Source organism: Phaethon aethereus, assembly GCF_964289735.1.
Source record: "Phaethon aethereus genome assembly, chromosome: 18".
In the NCBI taxonomy this organism is placed as follows: domain Eukaryota; kingdom Metazoa; phylum Chordata; class Aves; order Phaethontiformes; family Phaethontidae; genus Phaethon; species Phaethon aethereus.
Genome location: NC_138594.1, coordinates 2,977,185 through 3,004,040, shown reverse-complemented (window position 1 = coordinate 3,004,040; position 26,856 = coordinate 2,977,185). Strand labels below are relative to the sequence as shown.

The 26,856-nt window shown below is 46.9% G+C and overlaps 1 protein-coding gene across 1 annotated transcript in view; it reads left to right on the top strand.

The window, feature by feature from the left end:
* Positions 1-26,611, top strand: part of STX8 (syntaxin 8) — a gene marked incomplete at both ends in the record, with an annotated part of 109,023 nt that extends 82,412 nt beyond the window's left edge. The window contains one exon of the mRNA XM_082008090.1: positions 26,544-26,611. Within this exon, the coding sequence (XP_081864216.1) occupies positions 26,544-26,611 (68 nt within the window). The remainder of the gene's footprint in view (positions 1-26,543) is intronic.
* Between the last annotated feature and the right edge of the window lie 245 nt (positions 26,612-26,856).

Genomic DNA, 26,856 nt, shown 5'->3' with positions numbered 1-26,856 from the left:
TAATTATCGTTGGCCCTGAGTCATTGTCTGCCTGATAATTTCATTATGTTTCTCACTATAATTCCTGGAGATCAGCTAAGAAGGGAGCAGTGCGAGGTGTCCCATGCGCTCTCCTTCCCAGCCCTCCTCGCAAGACGACTCGGTAAACATTTTCCCCTTGATGCTTGCTTTTGTCAGAAGCCTGAAAGAACATGCTTATTTTAAACTTCTTTCTACTTCCATAGATGGGCAGTTTTATATGATACAGACAGTGCCTGCTGTGATTTTTATGGCCTATAGTTTTCTGAGCAAATGGTTTTGCTCACAAGTTGGCTAGGCTAAAATGACCTTCTCTTGTTCATTAACTGTCTGTTGAAAAATATGTGTGCGGTGGTAGTTATAGAGCCTCGATTGGGGTTATTTTGGGTGGTGTGGGGAGGTCTGTTCCTTTCCTTCCCTCCTCATTATCAAGCAGAAGCGACTGCTTAGGGCCTGGTTTATTTACCTAGTAAACTGCCTCTTGTATCGTCTAGGAAATGCTCACATTTTTCAGCCAAGAAATCCTAGTAACAGGCAAACAGAGGTCTAGCAGTCAGGTCTGCAGAAACAACAAAATGAAGGTCAGCTAATATTGCTGTTATTCTCTTTCCCGGTGGCCATGACAGCAGGGGTGGTTTATTTGAAGATCCCAGACTCGGAGTCATTGCTTGCATTGTTGGTCCCCCGAGCATTGGAGGCTGTGCCAACACTTCGGGATATTAATGTATTCTGCAGATCAGTGAATGAAGAATTCCTCCGCACTCCTTTCTTTTTAAAAAAAAAAAAAGTCCTCTTCTCTCCCCCTTCTCCCCCCACTTTGTTTGCAGTGGCTTTGTCTGCGGAATGTTGCTGGGCATTTCTAATGAGGAGGGGAAGAATTGCGGCGATGGGGGCCGGGGCGGTGGGCACGGTTCCCCGTGTCCAGCACCGACGGTGGGGCGGTTACGAGGTGCTCAGGTGCGTTGCAGCTCTCATGGTGGCAGGGTTTGGGCATGCTAATATCCAAGGAGGGGGAAGAAAAAGGCTCATTTCAGACACGTAAAGCTCACTGATTTGCTTCCTTCAAGGAGAAAACCCTACACCATCACCCCCCGGTGCGGGACGCGATGCTTCAGCGCTTCTTTAGTATTCATCCCAGCTCCGTGGCTGCAGCCATCTCCCAGCCCACCCCGAGCAGCTGCTCAAAGGGACAAAATTAAAGCAATTCCTGCTCCCGGTGACTTACTGCCAGGGAATAATTGGGTTCTGTTTGGGAGGAACGTAGAGCAACCCGTCCCCGACGATGGAAAAAGCATGGGGGAGCGGGGGCTTGGTGGGACTGAGCTGTGGAGACTTTTGCAGGGTTCGGTGGGAATAAAAGCTGGTTTCTTGAAGAGACAACTATCTAATAATAATGCAATGGATCAGGGAAAGACGTCTGAGCAGATTTTTTATATATTCTCGTTCCATAGCAGGAATTGTACTTAAATATTTTCTTACTATATTCTTTGATCCCTCGTGGAAATGTTAATGAGACCAAAACTGCTAAAGAGCTCTCCAGACACAGCCCTGCTTTGGAGAAGGGTGGACTGAAACGCGGACCCTCTGGAGGGCTTCTGACACACAAGCAGTCCCTTTGTTTCCTCCTCTATAACCCAGAGACATGTCTAAGACTGGAGGGAAGATGAGAGGAGCCTGAAGAGGCCGGGCTGAAGGCACGGCATTCCCCATTTACAAGAGAAGAATCGTCCGGCGGCTGTTACGGCCGCGGTTTGACGGGCAGCGCACTGCCTGCGTTTGAAGTCCAGACTGAAGGTACTCCGAGGATGTAAGCGGGATGCTTTTAGGCCGTCTTTCACTTCGGCTTAATTAAGAAACTTGCAGGCTTTGTCTCGAGGGGGCCCGTTAACGTGTGAAACTCCGGCCGCCCGTGAAGAGGGGCCGGGGCGGGTGGGGGTACACACATGCACGCTGCTTTTGTGCCGTGTTGCCAAACTGAAGACGGTAGCAAGCGCGAGGCGGGCGTTGCCAGAGGTCATCCCTTGTGCGCGGCCCTGGACCCACCGCCCGCCGCAGAAAGCCTTTCTTGCAGACCCAGAGCCAACCAACCTTCCTGTGCCGCCTGTGTGGGGGAACAAAAATAATTCTTGGGGGGTAGGAAGAGTTTTGTACGTGTCCCGCAGGGTTCTTGATCAGTCCTAATGGAGGGTCAGAGGTTACACCAAAAAAAGGGCAAACGCTATTTCTTACGTAGCTGATGCCTGTGCATGTATTTACACGAGGAGGAATATTAGCTTTGAAATTTCACAGGTTGGCTGGATGATCGGTGGTTGGAGGGATGGCATGATCGGTGGGTAATGATGGCCTTGAAATCACCTAAGAGAATCAAAACTACCCGAAGTAAGAGGCTTGTTTTCAAGTTTGGGGTATAGCAAATGTGCCTGCCATTGCTGTGGGCACCTTCTTTGCCCAGAGTGGTTGTAAATAAACGCCACAGTCCTGTGTATTATTCATTGTCTTCAGATCTCTTGACCGTGATGGTCAGTGCTGGTTTGGTATCCTTCTTAGCTGACAGCCAGAGAGAAGACTTCAATGCTGACACAGATAAGAGCAAGTTTTTTAGTCTTTGTCCTTTTGGAGGGATTAACAAGTGTATAGTGAGGTGTTTCTTCCACTCCAGCTCAAGGTGTGTCTCCAATCCTCATGGTTAGTTGGGGCTGCAGGCTCTACAGCCATCAACTCCAGAGGTCATGGTCCTTGGTCCCGGTCCAGTGGCCAAGTACTCTTGGTGCAGCAGCTGAAGGTGGCCTTTCGCATGCGTCGGGAGAAGCTTCACGTCTCTCGGATCCCAGCTGAAACACTTGGTCTTCATCGTATTGCTCCGTTACTTTTTTGGAAGACTGCATAGTAACCCAAGGAGAAGCCTTGGTACCAGTTTAGGATGGGAGAGGGAGAAGATGGTTGGGCTGCCTAGAGATGTAGAGCCAGGACAGTAGTTTGTGATGGATGTTGAGACTAAGGAACTTTTTACGCAGGTCGGAGAGCACCCAGCGTAGGCTGTCGGGGCTTGGCAGAGGTGGTTGGGGATGACGACTTGCCAGCTGTGATCTGGGGGTGGTGTATGAGGCTGAGGAGAATGGGGATAGCGCTCACCTATCAGTAACTTCTGTAAACCTGTTTTAATTCCTCAGCTGAGCAATTCCAATATCGTGGCTGTAATTCAGATGTGATATATGTCCTGTGAAGTGGTTCCCTACGGGTAGGTGATAACTGCTTTCTCTTGCCCCCCCTCCCCAGTGCTCCAGCGTAGGCAGGAGCAGAGTGAATTCGTAGTTTATACCGTTATTTGTACCTTTGCCACTTTGCTTTGTCGCGTGCTTCTGGTTGCCCACGAGTATTTTGTACCATACCATATCATGAGGGTTAGATTTTTAACATAATAGGCGTATTTGCATAACTCTCCCCAATCTCCCGAGTTCAAGAAATTTGGAAAGTATAAACTCTCCAGAACCAAAGAGATTCCTGGCTTTATTGCTTCGTGATTTTGTTTAGCACTGTCAGTTTTCCAGCTCCTGCAGGGCTGGTTGTTTTTTTTACTACTGCAGCGTTTATAATGTATTTGGGGATCCCAGCAGCGTTTTGTATTTAGCTCTAGAGCATTAGCAGGGTGACAATACTGCTAAAAAGCTTCAGAAAAACACCTTATTAGAGCCAAAGTGACTCATTCCTGCTAGAGAAGCAGCAAATGTTTTTCTGGCATTTAAATAAAATGCAAAAATATTAATTTCCCACCTTGATATTAAATTAAAGACTCAAAAATGAGGGGAATAAAAGCCCTATGTTTAGGCCTTCTACAAAAACACTAGCAGTGCCAAATGATTCATACTGAATATTTTACGGCATGCTTTCAGGGGGATGGCATTATAAACAGTAACATTTCCAGTTTCCAGAGATGAGAGGATTTGATTGCTTCTCGTGAATCCTGCATTCTGTGCTTTCTGATTCAGAACCACTTTATTTTTGGGGTGTGTGTTTTGACAAGATGCTCAAATAGCTCGGGAGCTGGGTAAATGTTTGTTTAAAGCTGATCTCCAGCTTTTGTTAGAGCTTGAGCTTCGGATGGGAGAGGAGGTGGAGAAGTGGATTTCCAGACTTCACATTGCACCTCAGCCCTTTTCTGAAATTAAAATTCTTTAATTTCTGCACAACTTTCCCAGTGTTGCTGCTTCTGATTTACTGTTTCCTTTGGTAATAACAACATTATTAGTATTTCCGTTGGCAACACGGCTACTTTGCCGTGTCCTCTATACTACTTCCTACACACTGAAGTGTTTTATGGTTGTTCGCCATCACCTTTGGTATTTCAAAGATGCTCATTGCTTTGGTAGCTGAGTGCAATTATGTAGATGAATGCAGAATAAGCTCCGTTCTCCTTTGTACTTAGCTGTCAGCATTTAAGCATTCATATCATATTTGTGCATGCCTATTAGCGGTTAATGGTCTATGGGAGAAACTTTCATGAAGAGGAGTATCTTGTGTTTAGATCGGTCAGCCTTGCCCGCTGATGAAAAGCTGTTCCTGTGCTGGGATCCTCCGCTGAGACTTCTCTGCAACTGGATTTGCTCCAGCCCGGACCGTATCCACTGGGCGGCTGTAACGTGGAGCTATTCTGAAGGCTGTGGTGTAGTTCATGCAGGAGGAGAGTCATGCTTTCGGTCTTTAAATTCTGTTTGAAATAAAGAGTCGGTGAATCTGGAGGCTCACGGGAGATGTTGCGTGCTGTACGAGCTCTGCTGAGATAAGGAAGGTTGAATTCTGGTAATTGTTAATTGCATGAAATACTTATTTTTCTCTTGAGATGTCCAGGTGGCTTGCTCGGGTTGGAAAGATGCATGCTTTATTTCGGCTGCCAGAGGAACCAAATGCTAGAGATCATCTTCCAGGGAAGGAAGAGTTGAGTAGAACTGGCTTTCCTTTGCTACTGTGGAAATGAGAAGGTCAAGGGGTGCTCATGGTGATGGGTTTTTGGTGGTCATCTTTTGTCCTGCTAATTCTGGCAATAAGTAGAAGGTTAAGTCATCAAAGAGCTTGGAATTGGGGAGTATTTAGATGTTAAATGGCTTCATAAGCTGAGCTGGTTGTAGCATGACTGATGTGGTAGCACCCAAAAAGGTGTTGTTCTGTCTTTGTGACCCTGGCTGTCCGTAGGTGGGCATTCAGGTATTTTTATGGGTTATGACTGAACAAGTTTTACAACGTACAAGCTCCAGTCGTCTGCTTCCTTGCTTAATTTGGCAAGGTTCACAAGAGAGCTGAGCGTGAGGTAAGGGGTAGTTTTGGCTCTGTTCTGCTCAGTGGCTGGTTTTAGTGGTGGTCTAGCCCACCTGAGACACCAGGTTGGCTCCGTAACTCTGAGATAGTGGTGAGGACTCCCGTCTCCTTTTAAAGCCTTCATTCAGCATTAGTCAAGAAAGAAATGGGGTGTCAGGAAGGCAGAAAATGTGTTATTTCTAGGCAGGCTTCCCATCTTTGTGGGCTCGTGTTCTGCCTTCCCTGTAGGGTTTGTGCTCTTCTGCCAAGGTTCTTGGAAGGCGAATGCGAAAAAAGACCTCGTGGCCATAAGGATGAAGGGAGGAACAGGGGTAACAGTGGAGCAATTGCCATGAGGAATTGTTTTCTTTTGCTGCCAGGCCAGCACTGGCTCCATCCTTCAGTGGTTGACCTATCTTAGTAGCTCCTTAAAGTATATATTGTCCTTTGTGGAACAGGGCAGTGCTGTTGTCCCCAGCTGAGTGCCTGTGGCTTGGCTGTGTCCAGATCCTCTGTGCCCGCCTGGAGCATCGTCACTGGAGCCTGCTCTCAGACCGTGTCAGTGCAGCTCTGACTTTGAGGTGCTAGAGGGACTGGAGTTAAGCCATCGGATTTCAAGGATGCCATCCAGAATCTTTCATGCTTTGCTTGGATGAGCTGTGAATTGCTTCGCAGCGCCCTGCGAGGTAACCTGCCTGTCCTTCTCAGGCTGCTCCGCAGAAGTGGCTGCTTGGGTGTTTCTTCTTGCTTTGCTGACACAGATGAAGGCAGGTTCTCTTGATGCCACCTGAGGTCAAGGCACGGATGCAGTGGGGAAGAGCAGCCCCTTGTCTCTGCTGGAGTCTGAGACTCAAAACACCCTTTGGCTGTTGCTTTTAGCCTTCCATGCGGAGTGGCAGCAGGTCCAGACAGGGGGATCCTGCAGGTTGGGAGCCTGGGGGAAGCAGATGGGCTGAGGATGACTGGAGAAGCTGTTCCTTGGGGACCTGGTGTTTATCAACCCTCTGCTGCTACAGGTCAGCAGGCATCACTTTGGGGTTGGTAAGCTGATACATTAACAGTTGAAGTTTATCCATAGATGTGTGGACATGGCTGATGCTCAGGAGATCGGGGCTTCCCTATTTAGTAGAACCTACTTGTGGGTTCTTCGCCTTGTTACTTGGCCGAGACAACTTGAACTGCCCTTTGCAGTGATGGAGTACATCTGAGCTAGTCACTTCTGATGGCTTGGTAAACCCAAAGTTTTTCCAGGCAACTCCCAGGTGCCCCCAACACCACTGTGAGATCCTTATACTTTCCTTCTTCATAGTGATCATACCTCTCACAGCTTTCTAAGAAGATTAGCCCTTCTCATGAGGTTGATCATCCGGTTTCCTGCAGTTTATCATGGCCTCTGAGATACCAGGGCACGAAATAGTCTTGTGGTGGAGTTTCCTTTGATAGAACAGACTGTGCTTCAGTAGTCCTCAACTGTCTTAACTTCTTGCATAAGAGACTTTGTCTGAGAGATATTTTTAAAGACATCTCTGATAAAAATACCTCAGGTAGGAGGGAGAACTCTTAGCACACTCTCACCTTCTCCAGCGTGATGGGGTTACGCCCTTTACTTTATATAGATCAAGAAAATAGGGAATTTGTAATTCTTTAGATAATGGAGGGTTGCTGAATAATGCTGTATAGACTTGTGTTAAACTAGGAGTCTTTTGAAAAGAAAATGTTATAAAGCCATGTCTGAAGCCTCCGTGGAACAGCCTCTCCCAGAACCTGCTGCTACCAGCAGTGCTCCACACAAAATGTCATTACTAGGGAAAAAATAATGATTGCTGCCCGTTTACCCAGTACTCCGGGCAATTAATTTCCCAACCTCAGTCCATGTACTCTGGCAGATCGCGGTGAAGTACGTAGATAGGCATCGCCCATCCACCACGACAGCAAACGGACCCTGACTGGGGAGCTCGTGGTCTTTGCTCGCTCCTGCAGCCGTCTGCAGAAGTCACGGGCCGTTTCCCACCGCTGCGACAGCAGCTGGCTCTCTTGCCACAAATCCGACTTTTTTTCCTCTCTTTTGGATTGCAAAAGCTGCTCTGTTAGCTTGGATTTATAGAACGCACGCGACAGATAACTGCTGCTCTCTGTCTTATTTGCAGACACGCCTCTGCAGTCCCTGGGCACTGCGCACGTGCACCCACAGAGCAACGACGATCAGTTTATGTTGATGATGGCGCCGGTAGCATCGTTGCTTCGAAAATGCTGATGCTTTTCGGGGGGGGGGGGGGAATAAAAATAAATAAATAGAGTTGTCTTAGTGGTGAACTGATGAGTTGCTAAATGCTGCTGCAGCTTTTTCCCCTCTAAAATTTTAAACATCATCTTTCTTTTTTTCGGGGTGGGGAGGGGGGGGAAGCTAAATTAAAGTTCGTTGGAAAAGAATATTGAATGCCATCAGAGAAGGTTCTTGACTGCGGTTGATCCTGAAACTGGTAATGAGTGTGCGCATCAGGGCCCGGGGATTTGGCGTATGAATTTCCCAGGGTCTAATCGTCTCATAAGGCTGCTGAGTGTGACTCCTTCCCCAGTAATCTACTTAACGCAGTAATTTACCCCTCCTTTTGCCTTGCCAGAGAATGAATCTCACAGGTTGTTTGCATGACAAGTAGCTTGGGATTGTCTGAGTCTTTGAAGAAGATGCTGGGAGTTAATTGTAGCAGCTTGAGTTAATGGTTTCCCATGTTCGTTGGCAGGCTGGGTGAGGAGTGGAGCTGGAGAACCGTTTTTATGGGGAGTACTATTCTGGGCTGCACCATGTGTTCTGATAGCTGTAATGCTAAAAGAAAAATGTTTTGCCTTCTAAAGGATGTTTTTATCCATCAAAACTAATCTCGGGGGAAAATTATGTTTGGTAGTTCTAGGGTTGTTGGATTTGCAGATAGAAGCTGCTGTGCTAATGGCAGCTACTGACTGATGACCAAAGCAGCTAACTGGGAGATGTTTCTTGGCACTTGATCATACTAAAAGTCTCCCTTCAAAGCCATTAAAACCACAGTGAACAATGTTTAAATAAAAAAAAAAAAACGTTACTAGCAAGCAAAAACTAATCACTGCATCCACATCTTCATTTTAAAAGAAACTAAGGATGCTCCATCAGAAGCGTTGACTTTTAAATTTTATTAGTATTCCCTCACACCAAACCTTCATTGTGCTAAAAAGAAAAGGATAAGCATCCTTTCATCTCTTTAATTTGCCTCCTCCTAAAGCCAAACGTGAATAAAATTCCTGCTTTGAGATAGGCTCCATGATACGTGGTCAGCTTGTGCTAGCTTGCACCCAGAACAGAGGAAGGAGAAAGAGACTGTGCTGGGAGCAAAGGGATGAGAAGCGCTGGATAAACTGTACAGTTTTTATTTAAACATGTTCTGTGGCTTGCTTGAAATCAAATACTGCCAAGCATCTTACTGCAGTCCCAGTGGCTTGCACCTAATATGTGTTATATTAACCATTTGCAGATGATCTTATTTCTGTTACGGTGCTGCATATGCAGTCAGAAACTTTGGGAGTGATTGAGGCAGGATTTGATGAAACCTTAACAAAAAAATTTTCTTAACATTATTTTAGAGTTGTTCATGCATGGCTCTACCTGGTGACACTACGCAGGAGTTGCAGTGTAGGTTTTCCCCTTGTTGGTTCAGAGGTGAGATCATCTCCGAGAGCTTCACATGCTTAAGCCGCACTCTATTCTCCATCTCAGGGCTGCCACGAAGCTCGGTGTAGATGTTGAGGTTCAGCCCCCGCTTCTCAACATTGAGCTAGCTGGATTTTTCTGATTCCAGTTTCCAGCCTTTTGTTGCTTCTGTTCTGCTGCTGGAAAATTATGCTGGACTCACCAGTTGAACAGACCCCGGTTGGAGCAGCCTCACTTCTGGACGCTGTCCTCGGGCTCCTTAGAAGCAGCGGTGGAAGATCCCAGCTGAGTTCTCCAGTTGAAGGTAGTCTCATCCTCTACACAGATTTCACAGGTCTTCGGGGCTTTGCCTCCAGTTCCCAGTGGGAATGACCACATCCATGTGGAGTCTGGCTGACGGCAGATGGACCTGCCTAGGCTGCAGGGTCAGCCGCTGCCTTATCTGTTTGCAGGATCAGGGCCTGGAGAGCCAGGAGCCTCTCCCTGATGTCCTGTGCCTAGATAAGTCAGGCTTTTGTTAGCATAGTACCAACGTGATTTGTGTTTTTCATGGGGAAAGATAAACATGAAAAAATAATTTATCTAATCTTTGTATAAGCTGGATGAAAACAAGAATGAAATAAACGTTGCAATTATAAAAACGCATTGAAAGGCCTATTTGTCAGAAAGATGTAGCTGGCTTAAAAGTGTAATTCTAGCAGAAATGTACCACTTGGTTTGAGTTAATGTTTTGCAGGCCACAGAGTCCTCGAAACAATGTGAAATCTGGGGGATAAATGGGGGTTTTCCTGACCATCTATACAAAGCTGGAGACCATGTGTACTCAGTCTGAAGCGTTCATACCTGACACTCTCTTCTGCGCTGCAGACACCGCTTTTCGTTCCGTTTTCCTTTCATTTCCATCTTAGATCTAAGATAAGACGATGGGGACTGCCCGCACTTGAAGCGAGCCGAGCTTTCCCGCGGGACTGGCTGATCCATCCAGCGAAGCCGAGGTGCCCGGGAGCAGGGCAGGGTCTAGCGGGCAGCTCACGCAAGCTCCATCGCCGTAGTACGCCCAGCCTTGAAGCAGGGACCCTGTGAAGCCCAGGCGTGGATCGGGGTTTCAGCACCGCCGCTGAATTGCCAAAGGACACCCAGATACTCTTCGGCTCTTTATAGCCCACCTACTCTTGGACGTGTTTCTCTTCCCCGTGTCTGGTTATTGTGTAGGTGTGAATGTTGCCGGAGTGGGGAACGCGGGATGCTTTGCAAAACATTGCCTTTATTCTGTCAACCGAGTGACTGCGACTTTCTTAATTGTGGATTCTTTTAGTTAATTAGAAATGTTTGGAAACGCCTCGCACCTCAGCAGGGTTCAGTTCTGTGGGGTGCCAAGTGCTTTGTTCTTCATCCAGCAAAGCACTTAAGCGTGTCTTTAAGAACACTTTACAGGCTGAAATAAGCTCATTGATTTCAGGGCACTGAAGGATTGAGCCAATACCAAATTTCTTCCAATGATCCTGACTCAAATAGCACCATCCAGGAAAGTGTTTCTTGAATGTTAATGCTACCTTAAATAGCAATATCTCAGGCTTCACAGCTTGAGCTGGGCAGAGAAATGTAGCCAAGACTGAAACAGCATGTTTTAAAGGGGAGCTTCTTCTGGGGAGTAGAGGAAGTTGAATGGTTAAAGGTGATTTTCCCCTTCTCCCCAGTTTGTTTTTTTTTTCCTTCCAGTTTTGTAGTAGCAGAGGTTAGCTTTAACTGTGGTCATCTTCAGCGAGCTTTTAATAAATTAAGAGGAAACTGAAACAGTTTGGAAAAGTATAGAATAAGCAAATACTCCGGAGAGACTTTTAGTGGCAACATGATTAATAAGGGACACTCCTGGTAATACTATCAAAACAGAGCTATTGCAAAAGCATATGGAGCGTCCCTCTTTCGGGGCAGGAGCAGGATTCAGACAAATGATCCAGGGTGATTTATATGCCTCTCTGCAGTGCGGGTTTTTTCTCCCCCTTAGCAGTGTGAGGGGAATAAACTCTGTAGATTTAACCATGGGATTAGATTTAAGGAAAAAAAAGTATTTAGTAAATCAGGCAACTTCTTTTTTTTATCCTTGTTGATTGCTTGATAACAGGCTACATTCCGTGCAGAGACCTTTTTTTCTTAATTCTATGTATTTATTTTTTTCCTCTGTGTCAACCCCCGCACATATCTAGCAATAAACTTAAGGAGCTCAAAAAGAGAAACGCTCTCCAACGTGAGGATATAATGCAAAATATATGAAGACGGGTTCCCGAAACATCCTGCCTTCTGCAGGTTCTCCCCGTGCTCTTCTGGCTTTGCTGCCTTTCGCCATTGCGAACAAAAGTCTCCGCTGGCGAGTGAGGATGCGGGGAGGTTGCTCATAGCTGCGAGGCGTACTGCGTCCGCTCCCCTGGGCGCAGCCCGCTCAGCCCTGCATTACTCATGTCACCCGGGCCGGCTTTTCCCCCTGCACTTTGTTCGAGAGCAATTATTTCTTTATTTCCTTTGAAGACGTTTACTGTGCAGCTGCGGTGGCAGCTTGTAGCTGTCATGTGGGAAGGGAAAGGAAGAGAACTGGAGTTAAGAGCTTATAAACTTCTCAAGTTTTAGGAAGGTACTGAGATGAAATGATACTGTGGTTTTTCCTCCTCCTTTCTCTCTCTCTCTTTTTTCTTTTTAATACAAAAAGAGAAGGGACCTCTTGTACTGCACGTGCGTAAATTGTACAAGTTTGGCTCTGCTCAAGTCAGAAGTTAAAAAATAAAATAAAATAGCCATCCTGACACATGAGACAATGCAGTCTTCCAGAACCAAAATAGTTTTGTGTAGTACACGAGCATATAGGAGTCAAAGATCTGTGTGTGTGGGCTTTAAGAGATGCCTTGCCTTCTTTTTTTGGAGAAGAAACTTCTGTTAACATCTAGATGATTTCAAGAATTCAGCAAGGATTAAATTCCCTACTTCATCGCATGAAACTTTCGCATCGCTACTGGTCTGTGTTATTTTATCAGCCTCCTGCTCTTCAGACTCCATTTACCAAAAACTTTTAAAAGTGATTATGCAAGTCAAACCTAATTTCTTATCACAGTTCTGTATTTATTGGCTCAGTTGTTTGCGAGGGATTGTTTCGCCCACCCTGTTTCCCTTGGCATTTTTAGAAGATTCCTATAGTTGTTAGCAGATGTAAATGGTATTAATAAGAAGTATTTGGTTGCTGGTTTCTGCAATTTTGTATGCTGATTAGGTTGGATTGCCAAAGGTTGAGCAAGTTTCTAAAAGGATTGTTCTTTGAATTGTGAAAACACTATTCTCAACAAAAAACTAGCTATATCTCTGTCACGAATTTTACGTGCAGGCTCCTACACTTCTGCAGAAATGAAGGTGAAACACTTTATTTGTCTAAATTGATATTGACTTTAAAATCAATGAAGCCCCATCTAAGAATCTTCTTAAATGATAAAAGAACCAATCTGAGAGATGTCAAGGTTTTTTTCCTTTTTCTCAGCGTTATATTTGAGACGATAAGCAGTTGCCCGCTTCAGCGTTTCCTCTTTGGGTTGTCCGTACTGTGCTGTTCTTCCTGAAGTATTTTCAGTGGGTTAGTGAGTAACTTTCTCAGGGTAGCCAAGCCTGTTTGTGAAAATGAGCGGATCTTCTGCTGTGGTTTCAGCAGGGGGGAATCCAGTGTGTGTGCGCTCCCTGAACAGTGGTGCATCCTTAAAAATTTTCAAGACTCAGGTTAACAAAAGCCCGGAGCAACATGGGCTGAGTCTGGTCTTAGAAACACAGAATCATAGAATAACTCAAGTTGGAGGGGACCCATAAGGATCTTTGAGTCCAGCTCCCTAACCTGACCCTGCTTGGAGCAGTAAGTTGCACTAGAACCTGCTGTGGTCCCTTTCTACCTGATGGTTTCGTGATTTATGACTCCAGTTGTCTTCTCTTCAGAGTCAGAAGAGCATACCCCTGCCACGGTCACCAGCTCTTGCTCTTGGAGTAGTAGATTCACCCAGATCAAATTCATGGAATGAGTCAACCAAAAATAAGTGCAGTTTCCTCATGCAGACCCTCCTGTTTGAGACCCAGTGCAGGTGGGGAAGGGCTCAGTGAAGTGTGATGGATTTATCCAAGAAAGAGGAGCTGATGCTGAGCAAAGCCTGTTGCTAGCTGTATTCCGTGGAGCAGAGCGCTTACCATCCGTGTGGCAGCAATAGGTGGGTAGTGAGACTATCCAGCCGCAAGCATGATCAAAAACTGGTTTGCCAACAGACAAAGTTAGGTTCCCATCCCTCTGGGACTTCAAAAACAGAAAAAGAAGCAGCTCCCACCTTAACTAGGCTTGTGTTCAAGCGAAGGCTACAGCTTGTATTTCATCCAATACGTGGGGCATCAGCCTGTGGCTGCTGAGCCGCATGTAGTTTGTGGAGTGACTTGAGGGCAATTGCTGTAACAGAGTTATGATGTGAACAGCAGATTTGTTCAGTGAGGTCAGATTTCCCAGCAGACTTCCTTAATACGGAAAGAAGTAGTCGCGCCGGGGCCGACACCGCTGAGTTGGCTTGGGAGCCACTCGCTCACCTTGTCCAGCCAAACCTCCCGATCGATACTCGGGAAGCCCTTCTCATGTCCACCGCTGGACTGCATTTGGAGCCCGCGTTGGGGCTCTGAATTATGTCCCTTCTGGCTCTTGACTACGTGAAGACTTTGATGTTTAAGGCTGAGGAAAGCTGGTTGCATCCTGTACTTAGCCGGTCTTAGTTCTTGAACGTGATTGCGTAACTGCTTTTACTGGAGAAGCTCCTCGACTCAGCCAAGAATATTGATGATAAAATTGTGGTTTCTGCGGTGGCCTCCTCATCAGGTACCTGAAATTGTCTCTTTGAGCTGTTCTTCAAGGTCTGTAGCAGATGGAGAGAGACATAATGAGCGAAGCAGTTGGGAGAACAGTTCAGACTTTTAAGTCAATATAGAATGGAAAAACAAAAGGAGTATTAGATGCATGTAACCAGTTCAGACTTAGTATGTAATTAATCTTCATCTGTGGCTTTTAAAATCAGCACCAGCCAGAATATCCCAGATTTGAAGCCCGTATTTGTTCAGATGTAATGGATGTGTAGACAATTTTTTCCCAACTTCACCCCACCAAGCATCGTCTTCCAGGTAGGTTTATGTCAAGTGAATTCGCTGGAGCAGTGCTGCGTGGTGCGGCTCTAACCATCGCAACAGCCCTGTTTAACAGGGTCATCCCAGTAGTTTCATGTTTAAAGTTGCCAATAATTTAGTTCCTGAACGTTTTGTACCCTTTTTTAATTTTTAAAAAGAAGAAAAAAATCCATGCAGCTTTTGAGCTGGAGTTTCTCATACTTAAGTCTGTGTAAAGATGATTTATGGTTCTAGTCGGGGCTCCACTGGAAATGCAAGGTCTATTATGGAGTGGATTGAACAGCCCATGCTGAAATGTTTATTGCCGTCTTCAAAATAGAATACATCAGGGTTGATGGTGCCTGTCCAGGAAAGAGAGAGAGTGGAGTGGGGCTAGTGGGGTATTTTTAGTATTCCAATAAAAGACAAGGCTTTTAAAGGAAATCACTTATTGCCATTTTGCAATCAAGAATGCAGGAGTGTTCCAGGGACTGCAAGAAATATGCTTCAAGAATGTCAGAGCCATAAGGAACTAATCATTAAATATTCTCTCGTTTCCACCCCCGTTTCTTGCTCTGAGGAAGCCATTTAGAAGCTTTGCAATTTGTATGTAAATCTCAACCCTCCTGACCACGCGGTCAAGTATCCAAGTGACTTAGGAGCCAGCATCCCATTTTCAAAAGTTCTTACAATTCCTGTGCAAGCTGGGCACTTTTTTAAATAGAAGACACATGGACCAGACTTCAGGAACACTTAATCTGACCTTAAATGACTTGGTACGAACACTATAGGATTTTTTTTTTTCTGCTGTAACTTTTTATCCTTGGTCAGTGTCTTGCTAGTAAAGTTCCTCTTGCAGGTTCAGATAGACCAGTGAAACTGTAGTTTTGTTACTGCAGCTTATTCCACTCGCCGGACTGAGCTGTGATTATTTTTATTTCATGTTTTTTCACGTGTAACTTTAGTTGTTGATGCTTTAAACATTTCGGAAGCGTTCTGGCGCTGTAATATATCCATCTAACTAGGGTGTGAGTAATCCCAGCATTTGTTCGAGTGAAAAACAAAGGAAGAGGCAAAAGATAATACTTTCTCAAGTGATTTAAGAGCCTAATGGGACAATTTACTGACGCATCTAAGCAGAGCTAGCGGTTACCTGCTCCCTCTCCCCATGTTCCCATCTTCTTCCTTGTACTGGCACTGGTGTCCTGGTGAGGCAGTTCAGGGAGCTATAATGATAGAAAACTTGACCCTACCAAAAACAAAGACCGGGGCGTCGGGCTGGTGGCAGATGGACGCGGGCAGATGTCCCCTTCTGCGCCAGGCCAGCAGAGCCGTCCTTTCATTTTATTATTTTTTTTCCCCCCCCATTTGTTTTTACTGGAGAAAGTAGTGGAGGAACAAGAGTCCCCTGCTGAGATCATCTGTCGTGTCTTCTGCCTTTTCCCCGCTTGCCGCAGGTAGCGGCGCCGGGGTAAGGGGCTGCCTGGCAGACCCTTTCTTTCAGGAAAACCATTTGGAGTTTGCCAGTTGGGCTGCAGCTTCCCCGTCCCTCGCCAGGGTAGGGGCCGGTGGGTGAAGCTGAGCTGGAGAAGGTGCGTGTGTGAGGAGGAACACCAGCCATCGGGGCACCGCGGGAGGCTTTAACTCCCCTCGGCCCCAGGCTGGTGCCTCTCCTTGCAGCCCATGCTGCGTCTGGCCGGTAAATCTCTGGAGTTTCGAATGCAGTGAGATGACTCTTTTGGGACCTGTGCTGCTGAAGGACCACCTGATGGTAGGTAACCTTTGGATTTTCTAAGATCATTGCCTTCGTGCGAGGAAAGCTTCACCTGGCTCTCCTTCACACCCTTTAGCTCCCGGCTGTTCTCTCCACCACGGTTCGGGAAGCTGTGGTCCATGCCAAACACTTCTTCTGTTCGTCACTGCTCATCTCCCTCCGTGGCGCGGGGAGGATGACTTCTGGTAAGCCTGGAGATGGGGATGTCCCAGTTAAACCTGCGCTTTCCCACCCTTTCCTCCTGATTTTTGCTGAGCGTATGCCAGAACAAAAGGATTCAGGTGACACCTATGCTTTAGTTGGACTCGCTTGGGTGATCCTCATCTGAAAGACAGGGATTTCTAGAACTTCTGTCATCCTGTTTGGGCTTGTTTTGTTTCCTTTTTTCTGGGAAACCTTTAGTGCACATTGAGGTTTTTGAAACTTTCACAAGTCCCGTTCCAAGTTGTAACACAGTTGTTCAGAAATGCAGCACACTGTTTGACTGATCTTGTTTCTTGGCATCGCTTATGTAAGGGAAAGGATGCTAGAGAGTTTGGAGAAGGGAAAATTGGAAAGTGTGTGTGCTTATTTAATTTAAAAAAAAAAAAGGAAGAAAAATAAGCCACATGCAAAAAAATCCAGTAACCATGTCTGCCGATGACCTTTGGGGTTGGAAATAGTTTGATAATAGCAGTGTGGGGACAAGCAAGGAAAGTCTGTGAAGTCACTCTAGCAAGAACAAAAGGAAAAAACATGAAAATATTTCCAGTTTCTGGCTTGCTGGGAGCTGGGTCATCTCCTGCACAACTCTGGACCTCTGCACCTGGTGCTGCCCCAGCAGACCCATCAGAAAAGGGCATCAGGCAGAGCTGAGTAGAGGTGGCCAGGTTGGACTTGAAGTGAAGTATGTGGGAAAACACCAAAAGAGACTCTTGAGTCTTGAGTCCTTATGTTGTCCGCTTTGGCTGGGCATGGGTGCAAGGTCCTGCACGAATTTACTCCCAAACCAGCTTGTGCTCCAGTGGGGCTTTCTTTTAGCCTGCCTTTAGTATTGTTAACAAAGTTGGAGAGAAACTGCTGCAGAGTTAATATTGCTTGTTAAATACATCTGATCTTTTTGTTGGTATAGCAGCGAGTAGAAAGGGTCCGGTTGATGTTGAGGTTTTTTGAGTAGGCGGTAGCTTGGGTAAGCTGTTGTCTCTTGCATCTCCTTTTTGTGCAACTATGAGTCCAGTAAATGATTTTATTATTGAGCATTTTTGCAAAAAGGTATTATTCAGGTACGTGTATAAATGGCTTTAAAGCTCTTTGGTTCAGTAATTCCGTCTCAGAGGTACATCGAACCGTTTCTCCTAGGTTGTCCTTTGTGAACTACCTTCTGCTATTTAAAGTAGATACAAATTTAGCTCAAAGTGTTCCCTTTCCCGCAGCCTTCTCTGGAAGTTAAAGCCTGTGACAGTTTAGTTCTTGCTGTGCTCTCGACTTGTCTTCAAATCCAAACAAATGTCTTGCCTGTCTCTGAGCTTAATTTCTGGGGGCTCAGAAGGTAAAATGTACTTCTGTTTCTCAATTTCCTTAGGAAACCCTCCTGCCTTTTAACTGCCCTTCTTCTAGTCTGGTTCTCAGGTCAAGGCAAGAGGCTAATGAATTGTGTAGACTTACCGACGTACAGTCAAATTTATATTTATGAGGCATCTTAAACTGTTGGATCGAAACCACTGCCAAAGGTAGGAGATTACCTTCACACAGACCGGCTAAGCATCGGAGATGTCGGAACGTGAGCTGCAACCAAATTCGTTTGAGCTATTCCTCTGACTCCCGTGGTTCATGTGAGGTTGGGTTTGTACAGCGTAGATCGCTTTTTGAAGGAATATGGGATTTCTTTGCAATTGTGCTTGGAAGTAGTTCAATATACTATCTGGTATGCGTTTGTAATTTGAAAAATAGATTAAAAAAGAAGCAAATTGAAGTATAACAATAATGGATTAAGAGAAACACTTATCTCACTTCCTTTCAGAGGGCTGCGCATGTGGTTTGGGACCCAAACGCTCGGGATTATTCAATCGCCGAAGCAATAAACATTTTGGATGTAAACTCACTCCATGCTGCTTCTGGGACTGAATCGGATGGGGTTTTTTTCCGATAGTGGTGGTTTTTATCTTGCCGTTATTTAGCCACACTTTTGTTTGCCAACAGGTTTTGCTGTCAGTAATGTAAGGTATCTTCACGCCCCGACAAAAGGCTTGTGTTAAAAAGAAACTCGTCTGTGTGCCCCAGAGGGAAGCGCAGCTCCAACCTGACGTGACAAAAAACCCCACAGAAATGCAATTTTTTAATACGTGAAATAACGCTGACTGAGGAGTTAATGTGTATAAAACAAAGCCGATACCTTTGACTCAGATAACTCGTTTCTTCAGGTTAACGTAACGTTGCATGAATAGCTCCAAATGTGGAATAACTCGTAAGAGTTTTTTCATCTTGCATAGGAATGACCCAGGTTTTTCTTTCTTCCAAATAAGGAATTAATAATGCAATAGTTGTTGTTTCCAAAGCGCTCGGCTTTTTTGAGAAGTGTCTTTTTTTTCTCCTCTAGACCCAATGAAACACATGGGCGTTTGGAGCCTTTAATAACTGTTCGCGGAGCCTGTTCTTGATTTCTTTGAGAATTGCCAATGATTTTGATGTCAGAGTTGAGGGGTATAGTCGTAGTGTTAAATTTCTCAAGTCAGACCAGTTGAAAAGGAAGGTCAAAAGCAATAACGTCCAGGTTCCTCTGGGCGGGCGGGGGCGTAGGATAATGTGCGACCGCAGTGTTTTACACAGACGTATCGCCCAAGAAAAAGCTTGGCTGTCACAAAACTAATAAAGAACAAGCCTCCGGAGAGATGGTTTCAATGATGCAGGTGTAGGGATCGGGGAGTGTATTTACATACAGGCCAGCTTAATAGCGTGGGATTTATGCTAAAGTGGTTCTTAATGCAATACAAATTGAATACCCTGTCTCGCTCGAAACGAGGAAAATGTTAGAAGGATTTTTTTTTATAGCTTTTGGGGGAGAAGGTGTTTGGCTTTTTTTAGGGAACGTAAAGGACAGCAAGATGGATTTCTTCGGGCGCTTGCCATGTTAAACTAGTGCTTTAGGTATGTGCGTTGGATTCGGAGCCAACCTTCCAAGTTGATTCTCTGCTGTCTTGAAAATCAGGGCTTTGAACAGATTTGGGCAGGGTTTCTGCCATATATCTGGCAACACGGACTTAAAATTAACTTACTGAAAAAGCAGATAAAGTTTGTTGTTTTTTTTTTTTTTTAAACTGTGCCATTAAAAAGAAGTCCTTAAAGAAAGCAGCCACGACTCTACAGCCTCTTGTTGAAACTCCCATCTTTTCCCTGCTTCTCTCCTACCCTATAAAACAACTATTATGTGTTTATAAGTTAGCGCTCAGTGTCACTTATAAAAGAAGACTTATTCATAAACTTCTGGGTAGACAGTTCTGTGGGAATATAACTTTCTTGGCATAAAACAAGCCACTTTTTCCAGATAATGTAATGCTATACCAGGCTCTTTAAAGTCATAGCATGCTATTTATTATTATTTTATAATCTATAAAAGACACCAGTGCTGAACCTTCACCATTACTGAGAATGACACTATACCCAAATCAACAGAAAAGATGGGGAAAACCCCAAGGAAAAGGCCTGTTCCCAGAAATAGTCACCAACAAGGTGTTGAGGGATGCTCGGGGCCGGTCAGGGCTGCTTCCCCCGTGCCTCCTCGCTGCAGACAGCCAGCGCCGGAGGAGGTCGCAAATAGGCACATCTCATTTTTTGGGTGGGATTTGCCAGCTGCGAGTTAGACGTTGTTGAAACGGACTTGGATGTAACCTTTCAGCTTTTGAAGTCAGGGCAGGTGACTTGGACACACACACACGTGCCTTAGAAGATTTTTTTTTTTAATGGGCTGAAATCAGTATTTACTTCACCGTCCAGAAACTGGCAAGCGGCCAACGCGTGGTTGTGTTTGCTTTCTGAATATGCTCAATATTCAGAAAGAGCACTGAGCCCACAAAACCGTACAGCTCGCCCAAAGATAGCCGCTTCCCAAATCTCCAGGTTGCCAGCTGAACGCGGATTTGGGGGTGACAGATGGGGATCACATTGTGATCTTGTCCAAAAGAAGGACTGCTGCTCCCTGCTTGGGAGGGACTGCCTTGCTGCCAGAGCACTCTGGTTCGAACCTGAAAGAGAAGCCGTGGCTATACACCCCGCGAAAAGGAGACATCACCCCTTAGCATATGCTCGTATTTACTTCTCCTGTTTATAAGGACCATCCAATACTCTGTGCACTAATTATAGCAGTGGGAACTGGAAGAGATTTCCTTGCTCATTGAGTCCAGACCTCAGCTATCACAGGCAAATTCCCTCTGCACTTGCTTTCATAAACCTTCCTAGTATGGTTTGAAAGCATTTAGGATGTTCTCCCCAGTGACTGGATATTTCCAGTGGCAGCCCAAGCTGGGCTGATGCTCAGAGAGACAGCAGTGGGTGAGTATCTTGAGGTGGATATCCTGTGTCCTTACTGATGGGCTTGGGGTTGAATAAAGAGGAGTAGAGTGGACCCGGTGTTCAACTGGAAGATGCCTCCAAGGCAGAAGGACAGATCAGCATTGCCACTGGAGGCCTTTAATGTGACCTGCGAGGCCCTGGGTGCATCAGCCACTACCTGCTCCTTTCACATCTCGACCTTCAGCTGGATGGGAGTGCCGGTGTGAGTGTAGGCATTGCTCTTGAATTTCGGGGTTGTGGCTGGAGCGTGTTGGCGATGACCTACCTGCTGCCCTAACCCAGGATGCAGCCGTATGAAGCAATGTCAAGCGCCTGCGCCTTGTGCGTAGGAGTGTCGGGCTGCCAGGAGGCTGAAAGAGAGGATCTGAAGCGTTGCTGACGTCGCTTGTGCCGTTAAACAAGGGTATCCTCAGTCCCTGGAATATACCTTGCCAGGCTGCATTTATAAAAATGAAACAGGGTCTTGTTACTGGAGCAGGGGATGCCAAGGGGGAAGGTGCAACTGTCTCCGCCGCAGGCACTGCCCGGTGTGAAGGTGTAACGCGAGACACCATGTAGAAACCTGCGGGCTCTAATTGATAACACATTAAATCTCAACGGCCAGCACTCTGTGGCCACAGAGCGATTTTAATGGTAAATCAATAGTCTGATAGAAGCAGACCAGAAATCTTTTGACGCTTATTCAAGAGGGACTTGTCAAAACACGATGTATTTATGACCAAGTTCCTGCCTGCCTGTTCAAAGGCACTTGAACCCCTGCCAATCCTAAACACGCTCGGATTCCCAGGAGTTATATTCAGCACAATAAGTGGATATTTCACAGTAAATATTGCCTTGTCAGAAAGCTGGCATAAGCACCCAGCTGACAAGCAACAATTGGCCGCTTTGTACGGGTGCTGTGAGGGCTCGTCTCTCCATCGGCGGTGGGGCTTGCGAGCAGAAATTTCTGCTGGGCTCCAGCCGTCGTTAGCATTAGGAATTAAAAATGCTCTAAAGAAAACTGCGGATCATTGGGTCTCAGCTGCCTCCATCTGAACAGTCAGCAAAAGGAGTTGGAAAGTCTCGATGGTTAATCACAAACACAAAAGCTGGCTGCAGGCTGACGGTAGGTATCCGCTCTTCTCCGAGGAAACCAATTCATCAGCGTTATTTGTGAGTCATAACAGTTATTTGAGGCAAATAGGCTTATTTAGTACACGGCACCCTGCGCTTGCATGAAGTTACAGACCAGAAATACTAATTATTCTTGGTCCTCTCGCAGCTCTGCAGCACGTCCAGGATTTCGGCGGCGCAGCGTAGGCTGTAACACGCGTGCAGCGCGTTCCGAGAGGAGAGGGATGCCCTCGAGGGCAAGGATGCGCCGTGTCCCGGGTTTGCGCAGTGCTCAGTGTGGTGCGGCTCCAAGCCACGTCCGGGGTCTCTGCGACAGGAAAACAGCGAAGGTTGGGATGAAGAGAGGGAAATGAAATGGTTTATTGGACTTGCCGACTGTGTGACTGGTATTTGTCGTCGCCCAGGATGGCTGGCGGTGCTCCAGAGAGCGTGGGCTTCACGGAGGGTCTTACTTCTAACGGGAGCTTACACCCTCGAGTTACACAGTCCCGACCCCGCAGGGGTGCTTACTCTCTGGCTGAAGAGGTGCGAGGGAGTAAGGGTCCTCAGCCAGTATTTACTCAGGTCATTAACCCCCGGGAAGCTGAGGTGCAAACTGGGGGTGGAAAATCACCTTCTAGATGCCCAAACCCCTTCATGCAGATTCAGACCGGGAGGAATTATTTGCATTTCCATGTGAACCCCAGCTAGGAAGTTGTTTGCATAGGAGTAAATGGGATATGGTGGGAGGAGTGTCCTTGATGAACCCCAAACCAGTGACCCTCAAAGCAGATAAATCCTGGGGAGAGCGCATAGATTCGGGACTCGGAGGAGGGCTGCCCCAGGTGACCCCAGGAAGATGGGGTATGGTGCGAACCCCAGATCCTCTGCTCTCACGGCTGGACAGATAGCAGGGGAGACAGACGAAAGAGTGACCTTAACCTAGAGGTGAATTACATGTGTTGTAACCTTTTCTTTCCATCTTCTACCTGAAAATTTGATCTTAACGGGATCAGGGTGCCGAGCAGAGGCGCAGCTGATCTCAGCAGTAAGATTAAAAGCCGGTAAAGCAGCGTGAGCGCCGGTGCTCCCGGGAGCGGCGAGGAGACCGCGCGTCCCGCCGGCACGCCGCGCCCTGAAACGCCACGTTTCTGCGCTGCTCCGCCGAGCTGGGATGGCAGTGCCGGCTCAGGCGCTTCAGCGGACGGAGCTTCAGGAGCATTGCACTTTCTCCAACCAGCCTTAATTAATTGCTTTGTAAGTGCTCGTAGCCTTCCGCTTGCGCTTCCTACCTTTCCCCGAGAAATGCATTTCAAATTTGTATTCCTCTCCCTGTTTTCTTTTGCGCAGGAATCTTTTCTTGTTTCTTCTCTGACTCCTGTTTACTTTGTTAGTGGCTTTGATTCCTGAGCTGCTCTCTTTGAGGAGCTCTTGTCAGGGGGGGTATTTATTTTTCATAGGACTTGAGCAAAAAGAGGCAAAGCAGGCAGGGAATCTAGAACGCATAATTATTGTCAGATCCTATCCGCAGTTTTTGTTAGGAAAGCATGTTGCACTCTCTGAAACGCCCAGGTTTAAAAGCTTCAGATCCTTCTAATCTGCTATTCTGTGGTATGGGGGGGGAAAAAATGTGCGTAACATCTGGTCTCTATCATGGAAGAGGTACTTTGAAATTTGTGTACTATTGCCAATTTATGTCGTCCTATTCTTTTCTGCATATCGCACGGATCAGATAAGCCTTTAATCCTGGTGGATTGCCGATTTATATTGCACCGACACGTGCCATCTCTGCTTCTCTGTCTCTCACGTGGGGAGAAAGTACTTGACCACTGCTTTTGGAAACAGAAAAGTGGCTCCAGGTTTTTAATACCAGTCTCTTTCCAGGAATAAAATGAAGTTTATTTTATTTTGCTGTCCCGCTCTTGTTGCTCTGAATGTCCTCTTAAGTTTCCTATTCGTTCTGCTATCACCCATTAGCAATAATACTTTATTAGTCCCCCACCTTCCCCTCTTCCTGCTGTGTAATAATTCTGGTTTTATGTGCAGTTTTTCTTGGGACTTGTCAGAGAATAATTACGCTCCATTAACTCCGCTTTGTATCATTGCTAATTCACACCTGTAGAGTATTTTCCACGCAACCGATCTCGGTTGTCTCTTAATTGCTGAAGTCCATAAACTCTGTTACACTGAAACTGTGCTAAGGATTTGCACCCTCTAAAACTTTCCCCTCCAGTGCGAAACATAACAGAGAATCTGAATGCAGCAGTTTTATCAGATCTTATTTCTTCCCAATTTAAGCAAATTATTTGCTTCTGGCTCTGTTGAAGACTACAAAATGTATATTAAGATGTAAAAAGCGAGAGCCTAGAGGCACGGTAAAAGCGTAGATCGTGTTCCCAGTGGATTAATCCATCAGGTTGTGTTGCTGGGCTGGGTGATGTTGAGTGCTCGGCTGAGGTTGAGAACCGAACAATTTCCCTGTCTCACCCGTTCCTGTGGGTCAGAGCAAGCAGCCTGTGTACGGTCCGAGAGCCTTCCTGGGAGGACAGGCTGGGAGAGCTGGGAGGGCTCAGCCTGGAGCAGGGAAGGCTCCGGGGAGACCTTAGTGCAGCTGCCAGAGCTGAGAGGGGCTGAGGAGAAAGATGGGGACAGACTGTTTAGCAGGGTCTGTAGCGATAGGACAAGGGGTAACGGTTTTAAACGAAAAGAGAGGAGAATTAGACTGGATCTAAGGAAGAAATTTTTCACAGTGAGGGTGGTGAAACCCTGTCCCAGGTTGCCCAGAGAGGTGGGAGATGCCCCATCCCTGGGAACATCCCAGGTCAGGTTGGACGGGGCTCTGAGCGATGTCCCTGCTCATGGCAGGGGGATGGACTAGATGGCCTTGAACGGTCCCTTCCCACCCAAACTGTTCTGTGATCCAGCTGCGTCAAATGCCTTGGTCTCGCGTTGATAGACGCTGACCCGGGATGAGGAGCTGGAGCTAGGCTAGGCTTTGCGGGAGCCCAGCAGTGGGAGCATCCTCTGGGATGCTTCCAGAAGCACTTCACCTGCGAGGGAGCCAGCACTGGGGAGCGCTGGTGGGAGAAACCCGGTTTCCCAGGTGCCCTGGCACGGAGCCTGGCTGTCCCGCGCCCGCCGGGGCTGGGAGCGAGCACGGCCGTCGTTAGCTGTAACGGCAACGTGGTGCAGCACGGCCCCGGTGGCTGCCGGAGCCGGAGCCAAAGCCAAGCCCCTGTTAGGGGTGCAGAGGGAGAGGCAGGAACAGACAGATGCACTTTTACTACTTTATTCCTTTTCATGTTTCATCCAGGTTTAGTCTGAAGCTTAGCGTGCTCTAAAGAAAATCACCCCCGAATCATCCTACCCCAAAGGATGCAGCGGGTACCGCCGCTTCGCTGGCGCGCTTGTCGCTGCGCAGCCGCAGCGCTTGGCCCCACGCCCCACGGCGGTGCCGAGTCCTGCCGCGGTCCGTGGGCGTCCCGGGCGGAGCTGCTGCCGGCTCTGCGGCCGTCTGGGCTGCGGAAGAAAGGAAGGGCTCAGCGTCCGCGACCTGCTCGAGGCAGGGCGGCACGGCGCTGCGCGGGCTCGCTTCGGATAGCAAACGGTTTCAGCTGAGCATGAAAGAGAAAAATACTGTTGGTGGCAACTCTTATTTCCCTGGAAAAAAATCCGGGACCCCTGGCAGCAGAAACAGTTTCTGCACAGAAAACATGACACTATTTACAAAAAGCGATGTCTAATATCCTTTTCCAGCTTGGAAAGAGGGCTTTATTTTAATACATCCTTTTTTAATTGCCATGAGCTGGACTTGTAAATATTGTAAGTGGTTGAGTAATAGTCATCTGTGAGCGGACCAAATGAAGGGACATTTTTTCCACTCTTGGAGCCCTAACGTATTCCCACAGCTCTGACAGGGGGATAGCACGGAGCAGATACTACGCCAGAACAAAAGCCTCCTAATTAAAAGATCGTTTAACCCCAGAGGACGCCTGCGTGCGTGATGCCAGTGCCCGAAGCCCGCGGTGGTCCAGTCGGCCGCGTGAGGAGTGCACGCGTTGGGGCTGCTGGGGAGGTGATGGGGTGGACCAGCCCATTTCCAGTAAAATGTTTCTTTCCCTACTCTAAGAAAGAGGAGAGAAAGGGGAAAGTTCTCCCCAAGAAAGAGGAAACTAAGGAGAATTTGTTTTCTCTGGCAGGCGCCTGACGGCCGTGTCACCTTATCGCTGTCGTTTAATTGAGAGAGAAAATCTGCTTTGCTGCTTTTCTCCATCAGTCTTCAAAACGATCCATAACATATATGGTTTTAAAACCATCCTTCTGCAGAGCAGCATGGTGTGCCTGAACTAAAAAATAGTCGTAAAGTTTTGTAAGATTGTGTTAGTCATTAGCTTCTGCATACCAACCGGTCCGGCTTTGGGGCGGGATGGAGCAGACGGAGCCCGCGTGCCGCGCGGTTGGGCAGAGCGCCGTCAGACTCTCTTTAATGCTGGTTGATCTTCATTTTCCCAAGTCAGGTACGTTCCCGAGAGCTCTGCTTTTGCTCTGCAAATAGTTTTGTCTGAAAGCAGGGGTAGTTTGTATTGCAAACAATTTCCTGATGCGATTTGGATTTCCTTCTGAATAATCTTTTGCCCCAGTGGGACGGTACAGAGGGATTCTAGAAAAGCTTAACTGGCCTCGCCATGAGTTAAACATATCCCTTAATCTTTGCAAGGCAGATGTTTAAGTAGGAAGATACCCTGCAGGCACTGTTAAAAAAAAAATTAATTTGAAGGGTCAGGAAGAGAAAGAACTGCTCTACCGACACGGGGTTTGAGCCCACATCGCTGTTCAGGTCATCGGCGTGCAGGGATCTGCTGAGGGACTTTGCACAGGGGGAAATCAGTCTCAGCTGGGAGGAGGAGCAGGATTCAGAGGAAGAATTTAATTGCAAAAGACCGATTGTTAAAGATGAAGGCAGCAACCTTAACGTCGTTTCATCTTTTCCAGGAATGCTGGTGGTGATTGTCTTGCTGCTGATTGCGATTGCTGTGGTTGCCGTCTGGCCGACACACTAATGCGGATATGGGGCCCGTCGGAGCTGCTGCTTGACAGCTGAGTGCAGAGGACTCCAGAGAAGAGACCGACTTTGTGCAAAGACCTTCTGTGTTTTAAATAAACTCAACGCTATGAGAACGAAGCTGTGTCCGACAGACATCCGTTCTTCCTTCGGTGCACAGCTGAAGAGCGCTGCGTGATGTGGAGGGTTTGAACTTGAAAAGGACTCTCTTCCCACCTTCATTTGGCATTCAGGAGGCTGCAG